This window comes from Lynx rufus, unplaced genomic scaffold (genome assembly GCF_022079265.1).
Source record: "Lynx rufus isolate CCGP_SWC_20201006 ecotype Redwood Valley unplaced genomic scaffold, mLynRuf1.p SCAF_11, whole genome shotgun sequence".
Lineage (NCBI taxonomy): Eukaryota > Metazoa > Chordata > Mammalia > Carnivora > Felidae > Lynx > Lynx rufus.
The window spans coordinates 11,076,539-11,100,173 of NW_025814825.1; the positions used below are offsets into that span (position 1 = coordinate 11,076,539).

General features: G+C 37.8%; 1 protein-coding gene across 1 annotated transcript in view; it reads left to right on the forward strand.

Moving 5' to 3' along the window:
* The window catches only part of TET1 (tet methylcytosine dioxygenase 1), a 123,588-nt gene that overhangs the window by 56,909 nt on the left and 43,044 nt on the right, over positions 1-23,635 (forward strand). The window contains exons 3-5 of the mRNA XM_047072861.1: positions 12,680-14,999; positions 19,283-19,373; positions 19,927-20,020. Coding sequence (XP_046928817.1) covers positions 12,680-14,999; positions 19,283-19,373; positions 19,927-20,020 — 2,505 coding nt within the window. The remainder of the gene's footprint in view (positions 1-12,679; positions 15,000-19,282; positions 19,374-19,926; positions 20,021-23,635) is intronic.

The following is a 23,635-nucleotide window of genomic DNA, read 5'->3' on the forward strand; positions in this document are numbered from 1 at the left end:
GGCTCCAGGCTCTAAGCTGTCAGCACAGAGCCTGACGCATGGTTCGAACTCCCAGAACACAAGATCATGACCTGAGCCGAAGTTGGACGCTCAACCAACTGAGCCATCCAGGCGCCCCAAATTATTACTTCTAATAAAAAGAGAAAGATAGGGCAAAAATTTCCATCATTGTACTTATTTTATGGAAATAAAAGAAGGAAAAAAGGAGTAAACCCATGATGGTAACTTGTATTGGTTTGTAGTAGCTCCTAGCTTCATGACTTTGCCTGTAAGTGCTTACCTGGGTTTCTCTTCTTGCCAAGATTGAGTCATGCATTAAAAGGGGAATTAGGGGCGCCTGGGTGGCTCAGTCGGTTGAGCGGCCGACTTCGGCTCAGGTCATGATCTCGTGTTCTGTGAGTTCGAACCGTGCGTCAGGCTCTGTGCTGACAGCTCAGAGCCTGGAGCCTGTTTTAGATTCTGTGTCTCCCTCTCTCTGACCCTCCCCCGTTCATGCTTTGTCTCTCTCTGTCTCAAAAATAAATAAACGTTAAAAAAATTTTTTTTAAAAAAACGGGGGAATTAGATAGAAGAAAACTGGAGCTCTGGTTGTGGGGAAAGGTGTTATATACAGACTGGTGGTGGATGAGAAAGGAGTCAGTCTAGTGATGCTATATCCTGGGGACTGTTTTGCCGGAGACAAGAAGACTAGAACAAGTTTATATAAAATAACTTCCTAACCAATCCTGCTACTTAAGGTGTCTGGTTTCAGAAGCAGCACTTTCTGAAAACAAGTATTTGAAAAATTGACATTTAGAAAAGAAGAACTATTCCTTTATTCTAAAATAATATTTACAAATGAATACAAGCTAAATTGGAAAGTCTCCCCAGATTAAAGCATCCTGTGTTTTTCTTCTAAGTTCATTTGTGTACTTATTCATTATGTATTTATGTTTTATAAGTTTATTTAGTTTTGAGACAGAGAGTGAGCAGGGGAGGGGCAGAGCGAGAGGGACACAGAAGATCTGGAGCAGGCTTCGCACTGGCAACACAGAGCCCAATGTGGGCCACAAACTCGAGAACCATGAGATCCTGACCAGAGCTGGAATTGGACGGTCAACCAACTGAGCCACCCACGTATCTCTCATTCATATTTTATTCAGATAATCATCCAGCTTTTTAAATAAAAAATTTACACAGAAAACAAGTTGAAAGAATATGGCAGTGAACACCACCAATAACTGAGTTTTTGTATGTGTACAAACCATCGGAAAGATGTAGGTAATCATCTTTAAAGTTAAGTCATACCATACAATCATACATTATTACAATACCCTAATACTATCTAATACCAAGTGTATACTTAGATCTCCCCATTTGTCCCCTAAATAAAACACAGTAAAGAAATTATTTATTTGTTTTTGATATGTATTTCTTTTTGGGAGAGTGCAGGTGGGGGAGGGGCAGAGAGAGGGAGACAGAAGATCCAAAGTGGGCTCCGTGCTGAGAGGCTGACAGCATTGAGCCCAATGTGGGGCTTGAACCCCGAACCGTAAGATGATGACCTGAGCCCAAGTCGAACGCTCAGTAGACTAAGCCACCCAGGTGCCCCAAAATAAAACACATTTTTGAGCCTAGAAGACAAATCACCAAGATCTGTACTCTGGGGACTAAAGTCCAGAATGAAGAGACAGCATTGCAAAGAAATAAGTAGGTACAATCAATTGATAATGATAAATGGCCATGCAGAGATAGTAAAGGAAGGAGTGTTCGGTTTATCTGAGTGGGGGCAGGTGGGGAGGGGGATGGTTACTAAATGCTTGGTTTTTTACCAGATGGGGGATTGTCAAAAATAGTTGATTTCTACAGATACCTTTCTTCTAATTGTAGGTGGGGTTTTTTGGGGGGCAAAATGGATGGGGGAGGGTTGAATGATTAAGGGGCATTCTACTATAAAAACTGCTACTTGAGAAAAGACTGGGCTGCCTAAAATAGCCAAGGGGAAGCAAACTTGGGGGTGGGGTTGGTCTGAGGATACTGCCAGTGCAAGATACATTGTGTAAAATTTGGCCAAGGCTAGGATCTTGGAAGCCTTTCCTGTACTGAAAAATGTGAATTTTGCTCTGGTGGTTAATGGTTCCCAGGTTCCCTTACCATGCTCTGTTTGAATCTTTCTAGAGTTTCCACCTTCAGAATAAAGGAACTGTGCAGGGGCTAGTTTAGAATCTCGTTTTCTAAAAACCCCAGGGTGATGTTGTTGTTTAGCCAGGTGCTTGTGGAATGTGGCCTAAAGCCATGAGATTTGCATGTAAACCGATTTCCTTAAATAACTGCATATCTAATACTTGAAATATGGGTGGTACAACTAAGAAACTGACTTCATAATTTGAATTAAGTTTAATTGATTTAAAAGCTAAACGTGAATTAAAGTGAAATATTTTTATTACCATACAAGTTTGTTTTGGGGTTACATTTTACCTTAACCATTGAAAATTTGGCAATGAATTAATTTGTGTCATGTGTAACATGCACTGAATTTCTTAGACTTAATATACAAACACTAAAATATCTCCACTAATTTTTATATTCATACATGTTGTAATAATAGTTTTTATATGATGACTTACATCGAAATATATTAAAATTTGTTTCACCTGTTCCTTTTACTTTTAAGAAATACACCTCCTTGGGCACCTGGGTGACTCAGTCAGTTAAGCATCTATCTACTGATTTCCTCTCAGGTCATAATCTCACGGTTCATGGGATCAAATCCCGGGTTGGGCTCCACGATGGCAGCTTGGAGCCTGCTTAGGATCCACTTCCTCCCTTTCTTTCTTCACTCAATAAATAAATAAACAGAAAGGAAGGAAGGAAGGAAGAAAGAAAGAAAGAAACATCCCTCCTAAAAATTTTGCCTGCTTGGGAACCTCTCCCTCCCTTTCTTTCTTCTCTCAATAAATAAATAAACAAGAAAGAAAGAAAGAAAGAAAGAAAGAAAGAAAGAAAGAAAGAAAGACACCTAAAAATTTTAAGATGATTTCGGAGCCCATATTGTATTTTCATTGGAAAGTGCTTCCTTAGAACTACAGTATATAAAAGTATCAACCTGCTACATACTGGAAACTAATCCCATTGCTGAGGTTAATCCACTAAGGGTAGTGGTGAAAGACTAGATTCTGAAAATGTTTGTTACCTAACCTTCATTTGAGTGTAATATCCGTGAGATCTGGTACCTCTTGGGTTAACTCTCCCATTAACCATGCCTACAGCATGTTGCAGGTACTCTTGTAAACATTTGTAGAATGAATGCACTGAGCCAAAAGCAGTAGGAATGAAGAACACAGGATGAAAGGAAGAGGTTTTAACAAGACTGCTGAATTCATTGTCTGAATTTGGGTTTTGAATGCAGGAGGCTTCTGACAAGACTCATGGGTTATTATACTAGGTGGGTTTTGGAGTTAAAGCAGGGTGAGAGTAGAGATAACTCATTAACTTTTAGATGTGGTTGGGTTTCAGTTGCCTGGTGAGGATGCCCAGTTGGCATCTGAGTTTGTAGTTTAGAGGAAAGATCTTGTTTTGCCGTAAGAGTCATCAGCAAGCAGGTGTAAACTGAAGGCCTATATGTAGATAAATGGGGAGACGTGAGAGAAGGCAAAAGGGAACAACATCACTTATAAGTGGGCAGAAAAGGGGCACCTGGTTGGCTCAGTCAGTTGAGTGTCTGACTTCGGCTCAGGTTATGATCTCATGGTTTGCAGAGATCACTTCAAATCTTCTGTTCCCCCCCCCCCCACCCTCCGCCCCTCCCCCACTCACGCAAGCTTGGTCTCTCTAAAAACTAAACATTAAAAAAATGAAAACTTATAAGTTGGCAGAAAAACCAGCAAAGGAGACTGAAATGACGTGTGGAGAATTGAAGGGAGAATCTTAAAGAATTGAGCAACAGTATCAAAAGATATTCTGACACTGAAACGAATTTGGGAATTGGGACTGCACTGGTGAGTCTTGGGCAGTTTTAGTGAGGTGGTGGCTGCAGAAGCCTAATTATATTGTAGGCTGAAGAGTGCACTCTAGTCCAGAATCACAGATAGTTATTTGAAGGCCTTTTTTTTTTTTTTTTTTTTTTTTTTTTGTAAAAATGGTGCAGTGAGATAGGGTGAGAGCTCAATGCTTCTCTAGGTTTTTTGGTGTTGTTTTTTTTTTTTTAAGTTAGAAAAGACTTGAGTTTGTTATGGCCTGTGGGGAAGGAGCTAGAAGGGAAAGATATACAGATCTTGATACTTTGGCTCCAGAATGGTCTCTGATTTTTCTGTTAGGAATGTGTAAATACCTCTGTGCATATCATCACCAGCTAAGTGCTGAATAAATACTCAGTATTCTTGGAGCTTATATTCTTAGAAAGCCTAGACAGAAGTAGACACTTTTTCTTTTCTTCAAGGGGAAACATTGAGGGAGGGCCCAATGTCACATGGAAGATCCAAGGCCACGTGAGCCATATTGGAAAGAACTGAAAGTTGAAGAAACCTTTGTTGTTACTTTGTGGGATCTTGAATTAAACTAGTTATCTGATGGCCTCCTGGATGGAGTTAGGTGAGGCAAAGTCCTTGGATTTATCTTTGATCATTCCAGGGAGGAACATTCCAAGCAAAATGACTTGATAGGGGATAAACCCTAGTGAAAAACAGGATTTGTCATGGGACAAGTCTCCTGAAATCTTGAGGAGCATTTAAATGCCCTGAAAAGAAAAGAGAAAAACAAGGTATTTGGAACCTACTTTGTATGCCGAGCGTTGACAGTATGAGTGCATATAAACTGCATTGTGATTGACTCCTGTCTGATTGAATTAAGTAAGCTGCCATTTTTTTTGTGTTCTTTTAATTGTTTTTTAAAAATTAATGTGGCACTACATATTAGGGTATTACTTAATACCAGTACATTTTCACTGAACCTTGTAATTAGATGAAACTGATCATTTTGAGCAAAAAGTTAGGAAAAGGTAAAGCAAATCAGGGTTATTCAGAAGTAAGGAGGGATATAGTCCAAGGAACATTTGGAGAGAAAAGAGACAATGGCCTCTGACCATATCCTCAAGAGTTGGATTGTAAATTGGATTCTAATTTCACCCAACTCTACTTCATCACTTGATATAGAGTGCATATGTAGAATTTGCACAAAAGGTGATAATATTTTGAATAGCAATGCTGTATATGCTGTTACAACTCAAAACAGGTGAATGAAAGTAGGCTAGTGGGTCCAGAAAAACAAGAATTCCCACAATCTGGGAAAAGAAAGTATTACAGGAACTGTGTTGTTCTTTTAAGTGTTAAGCATCTATCATAATCTTAGTTCAGTAAACATTACTAAATATTAGTAACTAATCGAATTCATCATAAATGTTAATTATTACTTAAAGAGCAGTGCCTTGAGTTTAAACAATAAGGTCTTGTGAGAGACAGGCACCTTGATTGATTCTGGCTCTGAGAGTATTCATTTGAGTTTGGATTGTTACTTAAGCTTTTTAAACTTCTATGAGAAAAATGGAGATATTAATACACTTAGTAAGAGAAGCTCATAAATGAGATAGTTCCAATAGAGTGTTAATTTTGATGACTAGCCAGCAGTCAGTGCTCAACGCATAATAACCACTAATAAATATTCTTTTTTCTTAATTGTGGACTTGACACTGGAATTAGTAGGTTTTGCTATATATTGAAGGACATATATGTAGCAAAGAAAGAACTACCTAATAGATATCCTTCCCCTAAATAGTTCGTTTCCACACGTAATAAGGTCTAACAATATATGTAAATACATAGTTTCATTTAATCCTCAAAATAAACTTGTTCAGTGAATGCTGTTACCCATCCTGATTTTTCTTAAGGAAACTGAAGCTTGAGCACCTGGGTGGCTCAGTTGGTTAAGCATCCGACTCCATCTCAGCTCAGGTCTTGATCTCGCAATTGTGAATTCAAGCCCCACAATGGGTTCCATGCTGGGAGTGAAGCCTACTTAAAAAATTAAAAAATAATCATGTAAAAATTCTTTTAAGGAAAAAAAAAAGGAAACTGAGGCTCAAAGAGGCTCCATAGAGCAAGGCTTACTCTAGGCCACATGTTTTATAAGGATGGAACCAGGGAAAGTAGCCAAAGTCTGTCTGATTCCAATAAAGCCCATATTCTGACAAGTACTTGAAAGAAGGTACACAAAATATAAAGAATAAAATACACTGGATAAGAGTTGGTTTTTAACTTTAAGCATGGGTAAGATTGTTCATGAAAAGTCTGAAGAACAAAAGGACAACGGGTTTCTCTTTGGAATCCTCCAAGTTGTAGGCTCAGGGGGACACACCTACAGCCTGGGGACAGAGGCACATAAGTGTGGAGCTCCAAGGAGACCTAGATTTTAGAATTTCAGTTGAGACTCTCCTTGGAGGTCTAAAAAGAGTAGGTTAAGGAATGATAGAATTCGGCGATTGAGGACTCATGTCTAATCTTGGGGTAGCCATTTAAGATATTTGAATGTCCAGGGAATGTGATAGGATGATAGCTTCAGGAAGATTTGGGGTCTGAATGGTTTTAGTCTTTTTGACTTGGAGTAAATTGTACTGGCTCAAAGCTTCAGAGGAGGAGGTCAGGAACAAGGGCACCTGGGACCAGAGAGGTTGAGTTCTTACCTCAGTTTTGTATACATTTGGAGCCAATCTACAATTTACATGTTTCTGTATTAAATAGTAGTTGTCCCTCCCTCTAATGACATGATTCCCCTCCTCTGCCCCACCCCCACGTAAAGGATTTACTTTGGATTCTGAGACCCTGTGGCCAAATAAGGGTGGGGTTTTTGTTGGGGATTGGAGTAAAAACTTTAGAATAGAAAAGACGTCTATATCTGGTGGATTGAATTGGAAAAGGAACTTTCCAAGTCTCTGCAATGGCTTCTATTTGGCCCAGGTGTGGAAGAACCATAATTCATTCTGGCACCAAGGTAGGACCAATGGGGACCAGTGGGGACCAGTGGGGACACGTGCAAACTCAGTCCCTTAGACCCCACCCTCTCCTGCCTTTCTCTGAACTTTGGACATCTCACAGGGTGGCTGTAGGCAAACTGGAGAAACAGGATAGAGGCAATGCTCAAATATTAGGGCTACAACACTTGGTGGCTAGGTGTCCTTTTTTTATGCCTAAAAAGGAAAAGAGCTAGACAATTTTTACTGTCGTAGCAAAATAAGGTAACTATTTTGCAGGTCTACTTTGAAGGAGGATTTTTTTGTGTACGTGTGTTAAATGTTTATTTTCGCTTTGGTGAATGACTGGTTAATGTTTCCTTTTGATTTAAATTTGGGTTTGTTCAAAGCAGTTGTGCAGAGCAGGGGCTGACCTCCATGCTTCTGTGGGAATGTAGGAGGTAAAATACAGTATCCAGCATGATTGCATCATCTGAAAGTCAACATTAATGGAACCACCAGTGGGCCTCCTGAATTTTTTCTCCAAACACTTAATTTTTAGGTTGAGAACATAAGTCCTGAGGGTGTTGCTTCTGATTAGGTATAAGTACTTTGTGGGATGCTCCTTTTCTTCTGCGTGTTATTTTTTTTTAATTTTTATTTTTTCCTCAAAGGGGATAAAGATTATCTTGGTTGGGGGGAAAAGGTGGAAAAAATCATAGAAATTACAATGGGGCTACATTCCATAAACATACACACTATATTTGTGAAATTTAAGTTTCATTTCCCTTGGTTTATTAGGGAAAAAAAAGCTTTAAAAGACTCCTGGGATGGGGGGGAGGGCGGGCGGCAAAACGAAACAAAACAAAAACAAAAGGCACGTTGAAGCACTGATCTACCTATAGTAAAGGTCAGAGTCTTGTGGACCATGTCTCTGTACATGCTTTGAAAGATGTTTTCATGTCATCTGAGCACCTGTTTCTTGATACAGCATGTATGGAATACAGCATGTATGGAATGTGAGTGTTGGGAGAGGCTACAGTCAGATTCTGTCCAAAGGGCATAGTCATTTCAGAATCAAATACCACTTTGCTCAATGCCATTTGAGCTCATTCAAGAATGGGTGTAAGAGTATCACTATGATAGGAATGTGGAGAAATAAGAGAACAGAGGGACTCAGCAACTCTTGGGCTCAGATCTGATCTAAGGTGTTCAACATTCCTGTTGGTTTGGGATGGGTGAGAGGGGCCCAGAGCAACTTCTATTCTTGCGACTAGTATAGCGCGCAAAGGAGAAAGCTGTGAGACTTTGAATTACTCACTGTCCCTTAAATGGTAGCCTTGGGTGGTAGAGGAGGAAGAGACAAAACACAAGTGGGCAGGTGGCATGAGTTTGGGTCCCCAGAGTGCATATAGAAAGTTAGGGAATAAAACAGCCATCCTTTCAGTATTCACTCCCTTTGGAGAGTTGGCTTCTCATTAGAGAAGGTAGATGTTAACAAATGTTTTGAGGCACAAAATGGATATTTGGGAATTCACTGTGCCTAAGTAGATTAAATGTCAAGGAAATCTTCATTAAAAAAGAAAAATTCAGGTGCGCCTGGGTGACTCAGTCAGCTAAGCGTGCGACTCTTGTTTCTGCTCAAGTCACTATCTCATAGTTCCTGGATTAGAGCCAGGCAACGGGCTCTGCACTGGAGCCTCCTTGGGATTTTCTCTCTCCCTCTCCCTCTCCCTCTCCCTGCCCCTCTCCTGCTCGCTTTCTCTCAAAATAAAAATAATTAAACTTAAAAGAAAAATTCGTAATGTAGTTACTGGAGCCTGTTGCACCAGCAGTCTCTGTTGGCGCACTCAGTGGTATGATGAAATCAGTTCCTTCCAGCTCTGGGATTGTGCGCCTTTCTTCCTAACACCCTCTCGGGTGTCATGCTGATAATTTACAGTCCACCATGGTGGAGGTGTGCACACCATGAAAATTGGCCCACACTGCAAAAGTGTTTCCTCCCTCTCATTTCCCAATCTGATTGTCAAACATTTACCAGTATTCTACTGAGTACAGTTTCTATACGACACAAGTAGACAATTGTGCATAGCCTTCCTGAAATTTTTTTTTATATTTTATTTTTTTTCATCAATCTCTCCATGGAACGTGGGGCTCGAACTCAGAACCCTGAGACTGAGTCGCACACTCTAATCACTGAGCCAGCCAGGTATTCCTGAAATATTTTAATATATAAACTTACTATATATTTATGTATATATAATATAAAATACATATATACTCCACACTCTTTCTTTATGCTTTAATTTGTAATTTGATACTACATAAACTTTGAGCTTTTTTCACTTACTGTATGCTAGAAATCTTTTCATAGGAAGTTTAATCAATTTTGGTTTACATTTAGTTATTTACTTTTTAATGTTTATTTTTTAGAGAGAGAGAGACACACACACAGTGGGAGTGGGGGAGGGGCAGAGAGAGAGGGAGACACAAAATCCGAAGCAGGCTCCAGGCTCCAAGCTGAGAGCATAGAGCCTGATGCAGGTCTCAAACCCACGAAACATGAGATCATGACCTGAGCTGAAGTTCAACCACTTAACCAACTGGGGCACCCAAGTGCCCCCATTTTGGTTTAAATTTAAGGGAAATATATTTTAATGTTTATTTATTTTTGAGAGAGAGAGATCACCTGCGCTTGCACATGAGTAGGGGAGGGGCACACAGTGGGCGACAGAGGATCCAAAGCTGGCCCTGAGCTGACAGCAGACAGCCCGATGTTGGTTTTGATCCCAGGAACTGTCAGATCATGACCTGAGCCAGTCAGATGCTTAAGTGACTGAGCAACTCAGGTGCCCCTAAAGGAAATAAATTTTAAAAATCAAAACTTTATTTAATTAGGACTTTTTTTTTTTAATGTTTATTTTTGAGAGAGAAAGGCAGGTGAGTGGGGAAGGGGTAGAGAGAGAGAAAGAAAGAGACAGAATGCAAGCAGGGGAGGGGCAGAGAGAGAGGTAGATACAGAATCCGAAACAGGCTCCAGGCTCTAAGCTGTCAGCACAGAGCCTGATACGGGGCTCTAACCCATGAACCATGAGATCATGACCTGAGCTGAAGTCTGACACTCAACTGAGCCACCCAGGTGCCCCACCCACTTTTTTTTATTTAAAAAAAAAAAAGCATTATGTGTACAGGTTCTATATCCTCTTATTTGTTTGGTTGGGTTTTTTCTTTTTTTTTTTAATTTTTTTTTAACATTTATTTATTTTTGAGACAGATAGAGACAGAGCATGAGCAGGGGAGGGTCAGAGAGAGAGGGAGACACAGAATCCGAAACAGGCTCCAGGCTCTGAGCCATCAGCCCAGAGCCCGATGCGGGGCTCGAACTCATGGACCTCGAGATCATGAACTGAGCCGAAGTTGGACGCCCAACCGACTGAGCCACCCAGGCGCCCCTGGTTGGGTTTTTTCAACTGTCTAGTATATCCTGGACATTTTTGCCTATTAACAATGGAATTTTTTTTTTAAGATTCTTTTTTTTTTTTTAATTTTCTCATTGTTCATTTTTGAAAGAGTGAGAGAGAAAGAATGAGTCAAGGAGAGGCAGAGAGAGGGAAACATAGAATCCAAAGCAGGCTCCAGGCTGTCAGTTCAGAGCCCAACTCAGGCTTGAACCCATGAATCATGAGATTCACTTGAGTTGAAGTCAGACGCTTAACCGACTGAGCCACCCAGTCGCTCCTTAATTAAAGACCATTGCTGTCTTAAAAAAAAAGTCCACTATCTCAGATTAATTTTTAATTAATCTTATTAAAATGTAATAAAGATACAGAAAATGTATGTGTATATATGTGTGTATCATATATTTTGACAAACTGAACATAACCTGTGTAACTTGTGTACCCTGACCAAGAAATTAGAAGGGTGCCTGGGTGGCTCAGTCGGTTAAGCGGCCGACTTCGGCTCGGGTCATGATCTCACGGTCCGTGAGTTTGAGCCCCGCGTCGGGCTCTGTGCTGACAACTCAGAGCCTGGAGCCTGTTTCAGATTCTGTGTCTCCCTCTCTCTGACCCTCCCCTGTTCATGCTGTCTCTCCCTGTCTCAAAAATAAATAAAACGTTAAAATTTTTTTTAAAGAAATTAGATAGAATTTATTTCCACTAAGATTGTTTAGTGTTTAATTACACAATTGGATAATGCTTCAATATTTTATATTTTGAATGTAACTATAACTATCCTGAACATTGATTCCATTTTTCAGCCAATACTCCTTGTTCGTCTGTGGAGTCGGGTATATCATCTTCATTAAAGAGGAAGTCTCCTAAGTTTTGATACTTAACATTTTTTTCTCTCTGAGGCATTGAGTAGAATGTGCAGAGCCATATTAAAGATTAGGAGGTGGAGCTTGTCTTTGCATTTGCCCCTGACAGCAGGAGGAAATGCCCTTAGTGTCTGAATTCCTGTGCTATAATTTTGGCTGAGCTGTTTCATGGTTTTAAAAAATTGAGATTGGGGTGCCTGGGTGGCTCAGTCAGTTAAGCGTTTGGTTATTGATTTTAGCTCAGGTCCTGATGTCACGGGTTCATGAGTTCAAGCCCCATGTCGGGCTCTGCTGGTGGTGCAGAGCCTGCTTGGGATTCTCTCTCCCTCTGTTCTTCCCCTGCTCTTGCTGTCTCTCTAAATAAATAAATAAATAAATAAATAAATAAATAAATAAACTTAACAAATTTAAATGTTTATTCATTTATTTTGAGAGAGAGCATGAGCACGAACCCCGCTTTGGGTAAGCCCTGCTTCTCTCTCTCTCTCCCTCCCTCCCTTTCTGCCGCTCGCTCGCTTGAACCCTCTTCTCTCTCTGAAAAGAAAATTAAATTAGATTAAAAAATTAAAAATTGTAAGAAGATAAAATATTTTTTAAAAATAAATTATGGAACTTAGGGTAAACAGTGATTGCTTAGTGGGAAAAAGTTTCTCTTAGTGTTGATGAAAATGTTCTGGAATTAGACATGATTGTTGCATAACATCGTAAATATGCTAAAAAAAACCACTGAATTGTAGGATTTTAAGTGGTAAAATAACTGATTTTGTAAGAGTAATATGTTACGGCAATATAATTACAATAACCGAAAACCAAAAATAATTCAAATGTCCATGTATAGTAGAATCAATACATTGTAGTCATTGTTTGACTGTCCAACAATAAGAATTAATGGACTTCAAGTATACTTAACAACATGGATGAATCACAAATACGATTTTGAGTGAAAGGAAGTCAGTTATTTAAAGTTTGGAAGTAAGCAAAAGAAATCTATGATAGATGTCAAAGCAATGGTTACCCTCAGGCAGTGAAATGATGACCAGATGGGAGTCTCTTGGCCTGGAATCTGGGCACATAGGTGTTCGTTTTGTGAAAATTCAATTAGTTATGTACTTATGATTTGCACATTTTTCTGCGTGTATTTTGTATTTCAAACAATAGATATTGCCCATTGAATGGTACCAACATAAAAATATTTAAAAATTAATTTGGAAAAACAGTTAAGTATACCAAAATATTAATACACGTGGGTTATGATAGTTTGTACTTCGGTCTTTTTCTTTTTTCCTACACACCCATTATTGCTATTTTATTGAACACATAAAAAAAGCAAAAATATTTTTTCAGGGCTTTACATTTAGTTTCTATTAAACTGTAAATTTCCCATGGCTCTTACTCGTATGTTTGCATAGATGATATGAGATATCTCTGTGTTCATTTTGTAGGCAAATTTTGACAACAAACCAGTAAATGGCCCCAAGTCAGAATCCATGGAATACAGTAAATGCCATGGGGACCAACAGAGATTGGAATTAAACCCACCTCCCCTTGAAAATGTAACTAAAAATGAAGAAAGTATGACAGGTATTGAAGTGGAGAAGTGGACGCAAAATAAGAAATCACATTTAACCGATCATGTCAAAGGAGAATTTAAGGCAATTGTGACTGAAGCTGAAAAATTGAAAAACTCTGAAGATGACAAGAAGAAAGTCCTACTCACCGAGTTACCAGAACCTCAGAAATTGTTTGCACAAACTGTAAGAAATGGCATTAAAAATGTACACTATTTACCAACCGAGACCAACGTGTGTTTTAAAAAATTCAGTATTGAAGAATTTGGCAAGGCATTTGAAAACAACTCCTATAAATTCCTGAAAGACACTGCCAACCATAATGCCATGAGCTCCATTGCCACTAATGCGAGCTGTGATCATCTCAAGGGGAGAAGTAATGTTTCAGTCTTCCAGAAGCCCAGCTTTAACTGCAAGTCTATCCCAGATCCAGCAAATTTCAACCTAAATAGTCATACTAGTACACACAATGAAAGTGATCAACCCAAATCTCTAGAAAATATACCAAGTAAAGAATCAAAAGATGGATCTCCAGTTCAACCAAGTCTTCTATCCCTGATGAAAGATAGGAGATTAACATTGGAGCAAGTGGTGGCCATAGAAGCTCTGACCCAACTATCAGAAGCTCCATCAGAAAATTCCTCACCATCAAAGTCTGAGAAGGATGAAGAAACAGAGCACAGAACAGCGAGTTTGCTTAATAGCTGTAAAGCTATCCTTTATTCGGTAAAAAAAGACCTTCAAGACCCAACCTTACAAGGGGAGCCAGAAAGCCTTCATCACTATCCATCTTTGGAAAAGCAAAGTCCATGCAGCACGGTGGTATTTAATGGCCAAAATACTTCCAAGTCACACAACAACTCAGCTGCTAACCAAGCATCTACAAAGTCACAGGAATATTCAAAAGTCACAAATTCAGGATCTCTTTTCATACCAAATCCAAATTCGTCTAAAATTGACACCAATAAAAATGTTGCTCAAGCTAGAATTACCCTTGAGGGTTCTAAGAATTTGCATCAGTTGCCACCAACAAGTGATAAATTGGGGTATTGTAACCAGTCACTGGCCAGCAGTAAACAGATAGACTCAAAAGATGATCCATCGTGTCAAGATACAGTTCATAGTAAAATAGAGGAAGATGTTGCAACACAGTTAACACAACTTGCATCAATAATTAAATTCAATTATATAAAACAAGAGGACAAAAAGGCTGAAAGTACATCAACAAATCTTGTTGCATATAATGTGCAGCAAAAATGCAGTCAGGAGAAAATCACAGTACAACAGAAACCACCTTCCAGTGTACAAAACAATCATAGCTCATCATTAACAAAGCACAAGAACACGACACAGAAAAAGACAAAATCTACCCCATCAAGAGATCGGCGGAAAAAGAAGCCTGTAGTCCTAACTGGTCAAGATAATGACCAGAAAAAGAGGGAACAGCTATCATATGAGTATAGTAAGTTACATGACATTTGGATAGCATCTAAATTTCAAAGATTTGGTCAATTTGGTCCACATGATTTTCCCATTCTGTTAGGAAAAATTCCTCCCCTAACCAAAGTATGGAAACCACTGACTCAAACGACTTCAGCATTAGAACACAAAAAATTATTTCCTCCACTCACTCAGATAAAATTTGAGCGGTATTATCCCGAATTAGCACAGGAAAAAACCATGAAGGTTGAACCTTTGGATTCTCTCCCATTATTCCAGTTAAAAACAGAATCCAATGGGCAGGCGTTTACAGAAAAAGTTTATAATTCTCAGGTACAGCCATCCGTGAATGTCAATCAGAAAGCTCATCCTTTACTCCAGGCCTCCTCTCCAACTAACCAGTGTGCTAATGTAATGGCTGGCGAAGACCAAACACAATTCCAGCAGGATGTTAAAGACCAAGTCATGCATCAGAGACTGCCGACATTGCCTGGTATCTCTCATGAGACCCCCCTACCAGACCCAGCACAAATTCTCAGGAATGTAAATGTAGTGTGTTCAGGTGGAATTACAGTGGTTTCTACCAAAAGTGAAGAGGATGTCTGTTCATCCAGTGTTGGAGCATCAGAATTTTCCCCAGTAGACAGTGCACAGAAAAGTTTTAATGATTATGCCATGAACTTCTTTACCAATCCTACAAAAAACCTGGTGTCCACAACGAAAGATTCTGATTTGCCAACCTGCAACTGTCTTGGTAAGTGTGGGGCCGAGTGTGTTATGTGTTTCTTCTTTGTTTACTTCCGTTAATTGCCTCCCCATGACCAAATCAAATTTTGGGTTGTCTTTCATATGTGGCATTTTTGCCCCATTCATGTTCTAGCTGAAATGGACTAAATCTATGCCGATTTTTCTGTGGGACCTTTACTGATTATGCTCAAATAATTGGGAAGTTTAACGCATAATTTGGAAACTTTCTTAAGTGGAAAATTTGCTGATTTCTCTTGGCCAATTTTATTGTGAATATGATAGGAATGAATTCCTTTAATACTTTATTATAGTTTATTCTTACTATATGGAAAAGAATTTCCACCTGTAAGCATTTTGTTTCAAAAATATTTTTTATTGTGAAATATAAAACCTACACACAGAGAACATAAAATATATGTGCAACTTAACAAATAACTATACAAAGTATGTGTGATTGCCACCCCATTAAAGAACTGGACCTGGTTTATTTCTTTTTCAATGCTTAGTGCTCTTCTGCTCTGCAATACAAAGGATGTCCTTATATATGAAACAAATCCATAATCTTAGCTGCTGAAGAATTTGAAAACCTTTTGAAATTCTAAAATATTAAGTTGTTGTATAATATTGTTTTCCTGTTTAAAAAACAAATAGGCATGTGTAAATAGCTGAGCTGGGAAGTGATTTCTAACTAATACATATTTTGTGTCTTAGGAGTCATCGAAAGAGATCATTCAGGAACTAATAATTAGAATTTTTATCAGCCCTGAGAAAATTTTGCAGGACTAAAGATTCTTAGGCAGGCCTTATGAGAAATTTGCTCAGTATTTAAAACATACGAAAGCTTTATTTGAACCCTGTACTGATTAGTCATTGTTTATGGCCAGATTTCATGTAAGAGCTTATGTAAAAGAAGAATTAATTTACTCTAATGTAGCTGTAATAGAGAGATTAAATAGATTGGGTCATTCAAGTTTGTTACACTACTTGATGCCCTCATTATTTCAGCTTTTATACAGCTTATGAGGACAAAATTTGTGAAATAACCTGTTCTGAACTCAAATAGGTTTGATTATTAAAAGTCTTAAAAAAAAAAAAAAAGTCTTAAAATATAGCCCCAAATCACGAAGATTTAAGATTTGCCTTGAACAAGGGAAGTTTTTTTTGTCAGAAGTAGGTGGTTGGTTAGTACATTCCAGAATGGGTAAAGGATTGTTTGGAAGGATAAACTATATCATTCTGATTTTTTTTCAAAACCACAGTAGAAAAATTAGTGAAGTATATAGCCATGACTATTTGCTCTTGATTTTCTAAAGTACATTTGACATTCTGAAGTCAATCCTTCTATTTCTCCGCTCATCATTCAACACCACTTAGACAGCCTGCCATGTGCCAGGTACCAGGGATAAGCTCTTCTTGGAAGGATCTCATAATCTGAAAAGGGGTGACAATGCTGAGTGGGGTCGAAACAGGAGAATGAATGAGAGGTTCTTGGACCAAGTACAAAAGAGTGTAATAATGATGATTCCCATTCCAGATCTTTTACTGCCAAGTCTGATACAGTACAATGGCCCTGACTTGTTATATTCACAACATCCCTACAAAGGGAAGGCTTATTAACTCCAGTTTACAAATGAGGAAACTAAGTCACAGGGAAGTTCACAGCTAGTGAATGACTAAACTGGATTTCAAAGACAGTCACAACTTGAGAGCCTACCTTCCTCTTGTTTCAAAAATCTGAAGTAAAAAAGGGACGGTAATTTTTTTAATATCATTAGAAATGGAAAAAAAATCTGTAATTTAAAATGCCATTAAAATTTATATTTTAGTCTAATTTTACTGAGCTAGTATAATTTTACTGTGTGCATAATTTCAGTAGGATGATTGTCTAGTTTCAAAACTCTTTCCGTAGAGATAGTAACTAGTCACAGGGTAGGAGTTGAGACACAACTAAGCATTTAAAGTTTATTGAACATCGGCAGTACACCCATAATTGTTTTATACATCGTCACTTACATGTTTTCCTATAATCATTACATGCAAGATTATTGTGCTCATTGTGTAGAAATGGGAAGTGATGAAAAAACAAAAAGCAGACTCACTCAGAAATCATCCCAAGTGGGATGATCGAATCTAAGAGTAAAAGATTTCCATGCAGGTATTGTGTTCTAGCAAAGTAAGAGTAATTAACCTCTTAATCACGCCTCCTCAAATTGAGCACTATTGGCATTTTAGATAGGATAATTCTTTTTTTTTAATTTTTAAATTTGCATCCAAGTTAGTTAGCATATAGTGCAACAATGACTTCAGGAGTAGATTCCTTAATGCCCCTTACCCATTTAACCCATCCCCCACCCACAACCCCTCCAGCAACCCTCTATTTGTTCTCCATATTTAAGAGTCTCTTATGTTTTGTCCCCCTCCCTGTTTTTATATATTCTTTTTGCTTCCCTTACCTTATGTTCATCTGTTTTGCATCTTAAAGTCCTCATATGAGTGAAGTCATATATTTGTCTTTCTCTGCCTGACTCATTTTTCTTAGCATAATACCCTCTACTTCCATCCACATAGTTGCAAATGGCAAGATTTCATTCTTTTTGATTGCCAAGTAATACTCCATCGTATATATATACCACATCTTCTTTATCCATTCACCTATCAATGGACATTTGGGCTCTTTCCATACTTTGGCTATTGTTGATAGTGCTGCTATAAACATTGGGGTGCATGTGTCCCTTCGAAACAGCATACCTGTGTCCCTTGGATAAATACCTAGTAGTGCAATGGCTGGGTTGTAGAGTAGTTCTATGTTTAAGTTTTTGAGGAAAGGATAATTCTTTATTGTAGGGGAACTGTCCTCTGCAACCTAGCCTGTTTAGTGGCATCCATGGCCTGTAATACACACACACACACACACACACACACACACGCACACACACACACACCCCTACCCAGTTGTCACAACCAAGAAGGTTGGACAAATTTTCTACTCAAGAAAAATCGCCCCTGGTTAAGAACCACTGCTTTAGATCATCAGTAATAACTTAAAATCTGTTCAATGTATCTTAGGAAGCCACAAAAGTAATCTTATGTTGTATCCGATGTCCAATCATAATGACCTTTCAGTCAGTATAGATGCACCACAGCCAGAAATGCATTCCTGAGCGATTCCAGCTAGACATGATTCTGAGAGGCCAAGTTAAACATACTGTTTTTATGAAATATATAATTCACACCCATAAAATTTCAGGTAGGGCAGAAATATGATGCAAATGTCTCCTTACAGTATAATATTCTAACGATAAATCATCAGAGTTTTTCTATATGAATTAACATTATTACTGATTTGAATTTTGGTTACAGTTTTAGAAAATTTGGATCTTTTAAAATATACTTAAAAATACTCTATATACTATATTTTTGCAACTTGCTTTTAAAAATATGAAATCTCAGGGTTCTCATTGCTTAAATATTATTGTTTTGATAGTTTTTTTTTTATTTTTCCACTATATAAACATCCCACAATTTATTCAACCTATCATTTAATGACATGCTAAATGTGCTTTTCTCTTTTGATATTACAAATAATTGTGACAAGGAACATTCCTGCGTACATTTGCATTATAAATATATAATTAAGCAAGTGTATAGTATAATAAATTCTTAGCAGTACAGTTGTAGGGCTCGATTTTTTTTTATTTTAAAAAAAAATTTTTTTTTTCAACGTTTATTTATTTTTGGGACAGAGAGAGACAGAGCATGAACGGGGGAGGGGCAGAGAGAGAGGGAGACACAGAATCGGAAACAGGCTCCAGGCTCTGAGCCATCAGCCCAGAGCCTGACGCGGGGCTCGAACTCACAGACCGCAAGATCGTGACCTGGCTGAAGTCGGACGCTTAACCGACTGCGCCACCCAGGCGCCCCGCAGGGCTCGATTTTAATAGGATTGTAAGGCCAGGGTTTTAAGATGTATTGCTCTCATAACTTTTAATTGTGTACCTCAATTATTAATAGATTCCTTTTAAAGCAGGAGGTAGGAAAATAAATATGACCCACATCTTAAAATATTTTTCTCCTTTGATTCTTAGAGGAAGAATGAAATAGTTAGGAGCTGAAAGAAAGAAACAAGTGAAATTCTAGGGCTTATTGTCCTAGATATTAATTATTAAATCTTTCCAAAAGCTTGTCAAGATTCATTGTTCTGAATTGGAAAACAAATAATAAAACTATATCCTCCTTGCCCCTATGCAATTCTGTAAAGCTTTGGGTCTAATAATCTTATTCCTTCCACAGATCGAGTTATACAAAAAGACAAAGGCCCATATTATACACACCTTGGGGCAGGACCAAGTGTTGCTGCTATCAGGGAAATCATGGAGAATAGGTGAGGAAATATCCTTCCCTGTTAAAATCCTTCATTACTGTGGACCTGACTCAATGCAGAGAAATTATCTCTGGAACAAATGAGAAGTATATATATACCTTCAGGAGTGGAAGTTGGATGTTTCTTAGGGCCCAGGCAAAGAATAGTGTCCTGGTGTCCCTGCTGAGTCACTCATCACATGAGCCTTGGGGCCCTCAACAAGACACTCACAGAGCAAGGCTGTCTTTGTTAAATTCAGAAATACTTATTTTTATATTACTGTATAATCGTAGTGATAGTTCAGATTACCTCCATCAACACTGCATTCACATTCCTTATGCTTATCTTGGAGCCAGTCCATTTTTTAAAAGAGTGATCTTTAAGGATAAGTAAGCAGAATGGGATAACAATAAAAATATCTGCCACACAAAAATACATTTTTAACGAATGTAAATTATGAGGAGTGTTTGATTTCTGTACTTCTTTAAAGCTGTATCTTATGTGCATTAAGATGTCAAAAGTGTATATCGCAATTAATTGCAATTATTTTCCCTTCACTGTGTTTTGTACTCAGGTATGGTCAAAAAGGAAACGCAATAAGGATAGAAATTGTAGTGTACACGGGAAAAGAAGGAAAAAGCTCTCATGGGTGTCCAATTGCTAAGTGGGTAAGTATTTTGTGCTTACACATTTTTCAAAACTAGATTTATTCCACATATAAAACCAATCAATTTATTTTCCATGAATATGTGGACTAGAAAAGTATCCACCCTTATTATTCCCTGGGAAATAATCAGGAAGCTTTTTATCTTAGCCTGGACTTTTTATGTTAAATGAACAAAAGTTCCCAGTTATTACTTAGTGATCTTCAGCTCCCCACGGTCACCACTTTTGTCAGTGTCTTATGTACTTTTAGAGATCTTTTAATGAATTTATAGTTAGGTAACATAAGTAAATGGTACTAAATTATACATACTGCTTTATATCTGTTATCTGTTTCTGTATTGAAATTATTTCCAAGCCATTATCCATAGGACCACCTTAATGAGGATCATATAATTTTGAAAGCAAAACTAAATTTTTTTACAACATACTCCCAAAATTGTACCCATGACTACTTTGGTTTTCTAAACATGCAAAACTATAAGAAGAACTGAATTCAACTTCTTTGGGAAGTTCTCAACTGTAAAACAAGTTCCTAGCCAAATATATATATTCAGTAGGACATTCACATCCACAAGGATATTAACCAGTTTATTTGGAATTTTTGACCATAGAATCATTAAAAAAATTTTTTTATGTTTATTTATTTTTGAGACAGAGAGACAGAGCATGTCTGGGGGAGGGACAGAGAGAGAGAGAGAGAAAGAGAGAGAGAGAGGGAGACATAGAATCCAAAGCAGGTTCCACGCTCTGAGCTGTCAGCACAGAGCCCGACACAGGGCTCCAACCCACGAACTATGAGATCATGACCTGAACTGAAGTCAGACGCCCAACCAAGTGAGCCACCCAGGCGCCCCAATCGTAGAATCATTTTAGATCCCTGTGCCATCATTTGTTAATAATGATGACGATGTTGTTAAAAAAAAATGATGTTGGTAATAATGGTGATAAAATAATAACAATAACAACTACCTTTTATTACACATCAGGTACTATGTTAAAAACTTGAATCCTCACAAAAGGACTCTGTTATGATTTTGAATAAGGTCAAAGTCAATAACTTCATACCCCTTTTGGAGAAATTAAAGACATTAAATACAAAATAAAAGTAGGATTAAACCCAGGTATTCCTAAAGCAAGACAATTGCCACACCCATAGCTGCTCTAATAGTAGACTATTTGTCTTGGTTACTTTTAAACCTTTGGAAGCAATTAAAAGCACAAGAGCTGCACACTCTAGAATACTTTGTTTCTTTTTTTTTTTTTTTTTTTTAGTGTTTATTTTTGAGAGAGAGAGTGGGGGAAGGGCAGAGAGGCAGGATGACAGAGGATCTGAATAGGCTCTGACTTAGAGCACAGAACCCGCTGAAGGGCTCAAACTCATGAACTGTGAGATAATGACCTGAGCTTCCTTTAGACACTTACTCAATTGAGCTACCCAGGGGCCTCCAAAATACTGTTTCTTCAATCTATGTGGAGCTCCTAGTCCTGTCAAAATACAGATAAACTCAAAGATCTAGAATTTACCTTGTTTAGTTATCTTACAGTAAAGTGCCCAAATGCTTAGGTGTACATACATATCAAGGTTATTCTTGTGTCTAACGCTATCCAGATGATGATATAATCATTTTAGCACGCCAGAAGGGCCCTCCCAGACAATAACACCACATAAAGGTAACTACTATTTTGACCTTTATCTCTTTAAAGGTCTTTTTGATGAACTCCATATACCTAGACTCATATAGTGTGTGCTCTTTTGTGTCTTTCTCCTTTCACTCAACATTTATAGAACATGAATTTATTTAATGACTGGAGCTCCAACAGCCACTTTTGAAGCACAGATTGACTTTCTAGTGTGAAGAAAGATAGGAGCATGAGTTCCTGATGATACCAGGAGCGCTGCCAAACTAACTTCAGTCTTTCTTAAATCTGAATTTTTTTTAATGTTTATTTTTGAGAGAGGGAGAGAAAGAGAGGGAGAGAACATGAACAGGGGGGAAGGACAGAGAGAGGGAGACAGAGGATCCAAAGGAGGCTTTGCTCTATGAGCGCTGAGCCGGATGCAGGTCTTGAATTCATGAATTATGAGACCATGACCTGAGCTGAAATCAAGAGTCGGCCCCTTAACCAACTGAGCCACCCAGGTGCCCCTTAAATCTGAATTTCTTTAACATGAGAGATAATTTTTTTTAACATATTAAAAACGTGTTATTTGGGGGTTTTCTGTTATGTGAAATAGAATCAAGTTCCAAGATAACTTGCCTTCAATTTGTTACAATGTGGGTGAGTTTTAGAAGAGAAAAGAAACAGTTTCAGAAGGAGAAAAATAAGTGAAGAAACTGTGCTTCTTGAATACTTTCTATTGCCAGCCCCTGGGCTAGATATTAGGGATGCAAACATGAATTAAGATCTACCGGTCATTTTGTAGATGGGAACAAACTGGCCAGGGTTCTTCCAGCCATCACACAGTTTCAGACTAGGCTTGCTAACTACATGTTTGCTGGGCCACCGCACCTCTCAAGAACTAAATAGAATCTCCTTAAAATGCTCCCCAACTAGTTTTGAACGACTGTTTCCTCATTCATGGATCAACCTCTTGTCCTAGCCAAGCACTGATTTTCAGACTGTGTCAATTCAGCTGTGAAAGTACATCCTTTCTTCAGTCCCCATGTAACACCCATATGAGTCAATCTCTATGTGTAACAGTTTTGGTGAAGATATATCTAAACAGTAGCCAAAGTGATGTTTATTTTTATGTTTTAATCACTCTTGAAAAATACAGGCGATGCAAAACATTTTAAAGTAGGAAACAATATACAGATTGCCAATTTTTCTATTGGATTATTAGTCTTCTATTGATTTTATGGGAGCCCCTTTGAAAAATTGACATTTGTCATAAAGGTTGCAGATGTATTTCCACTGCTTGTCATTATTTTTAACGTTCAGAATTTTTAAATCAAATTTTAAATTTTGAACAAAATTTTGGAGATGAAAAAAATTTTAAGGTAAATACCTTTCATCTGTTCTTTGACTTTAGTGTATTGTGTCTTAATTAGAAAAATCTTTACCACTTCTAGCTTATAAGCTGATAAATCTTTCTGTCGTATTTTAATGATTTGATTTTTCTGCATTATTTTATCCATTTTTTGCATGTAGGATGTTAATAACAGCTTATATTTTTTCAGATGACTGTGCAGACATCCAACACCACTTATTTAATTGTCCATATTTTCTCCACTGATTTGTATTTGTTTATACTACTAGATTTTCTGTTGTTATCTCATTGCTATGGGTCTCCCAAATAAGCATCAAATTACTCTTACAATATATTTATGCTATATATTTGTATATACTATATATTTGTATATTATATACTATTTGTATATAGTACAAATAAAAATTTGTATATTATATACTATATATTTGTATATATACACAAATATATATACTTCACAATATATTTTAATATCTGGTAGAGGTAATTCCTTCTAATTTTCAGAAATCTCTTGACTATTCCTGTCTTGTTTATTTTTCCCCTAAGTTAATAATCAGTTTGTCTAGTTGCAAAACTAAAGTCCTATTGGTGTTATTGTAACCATACTGCACAGAGAATTTGGAGA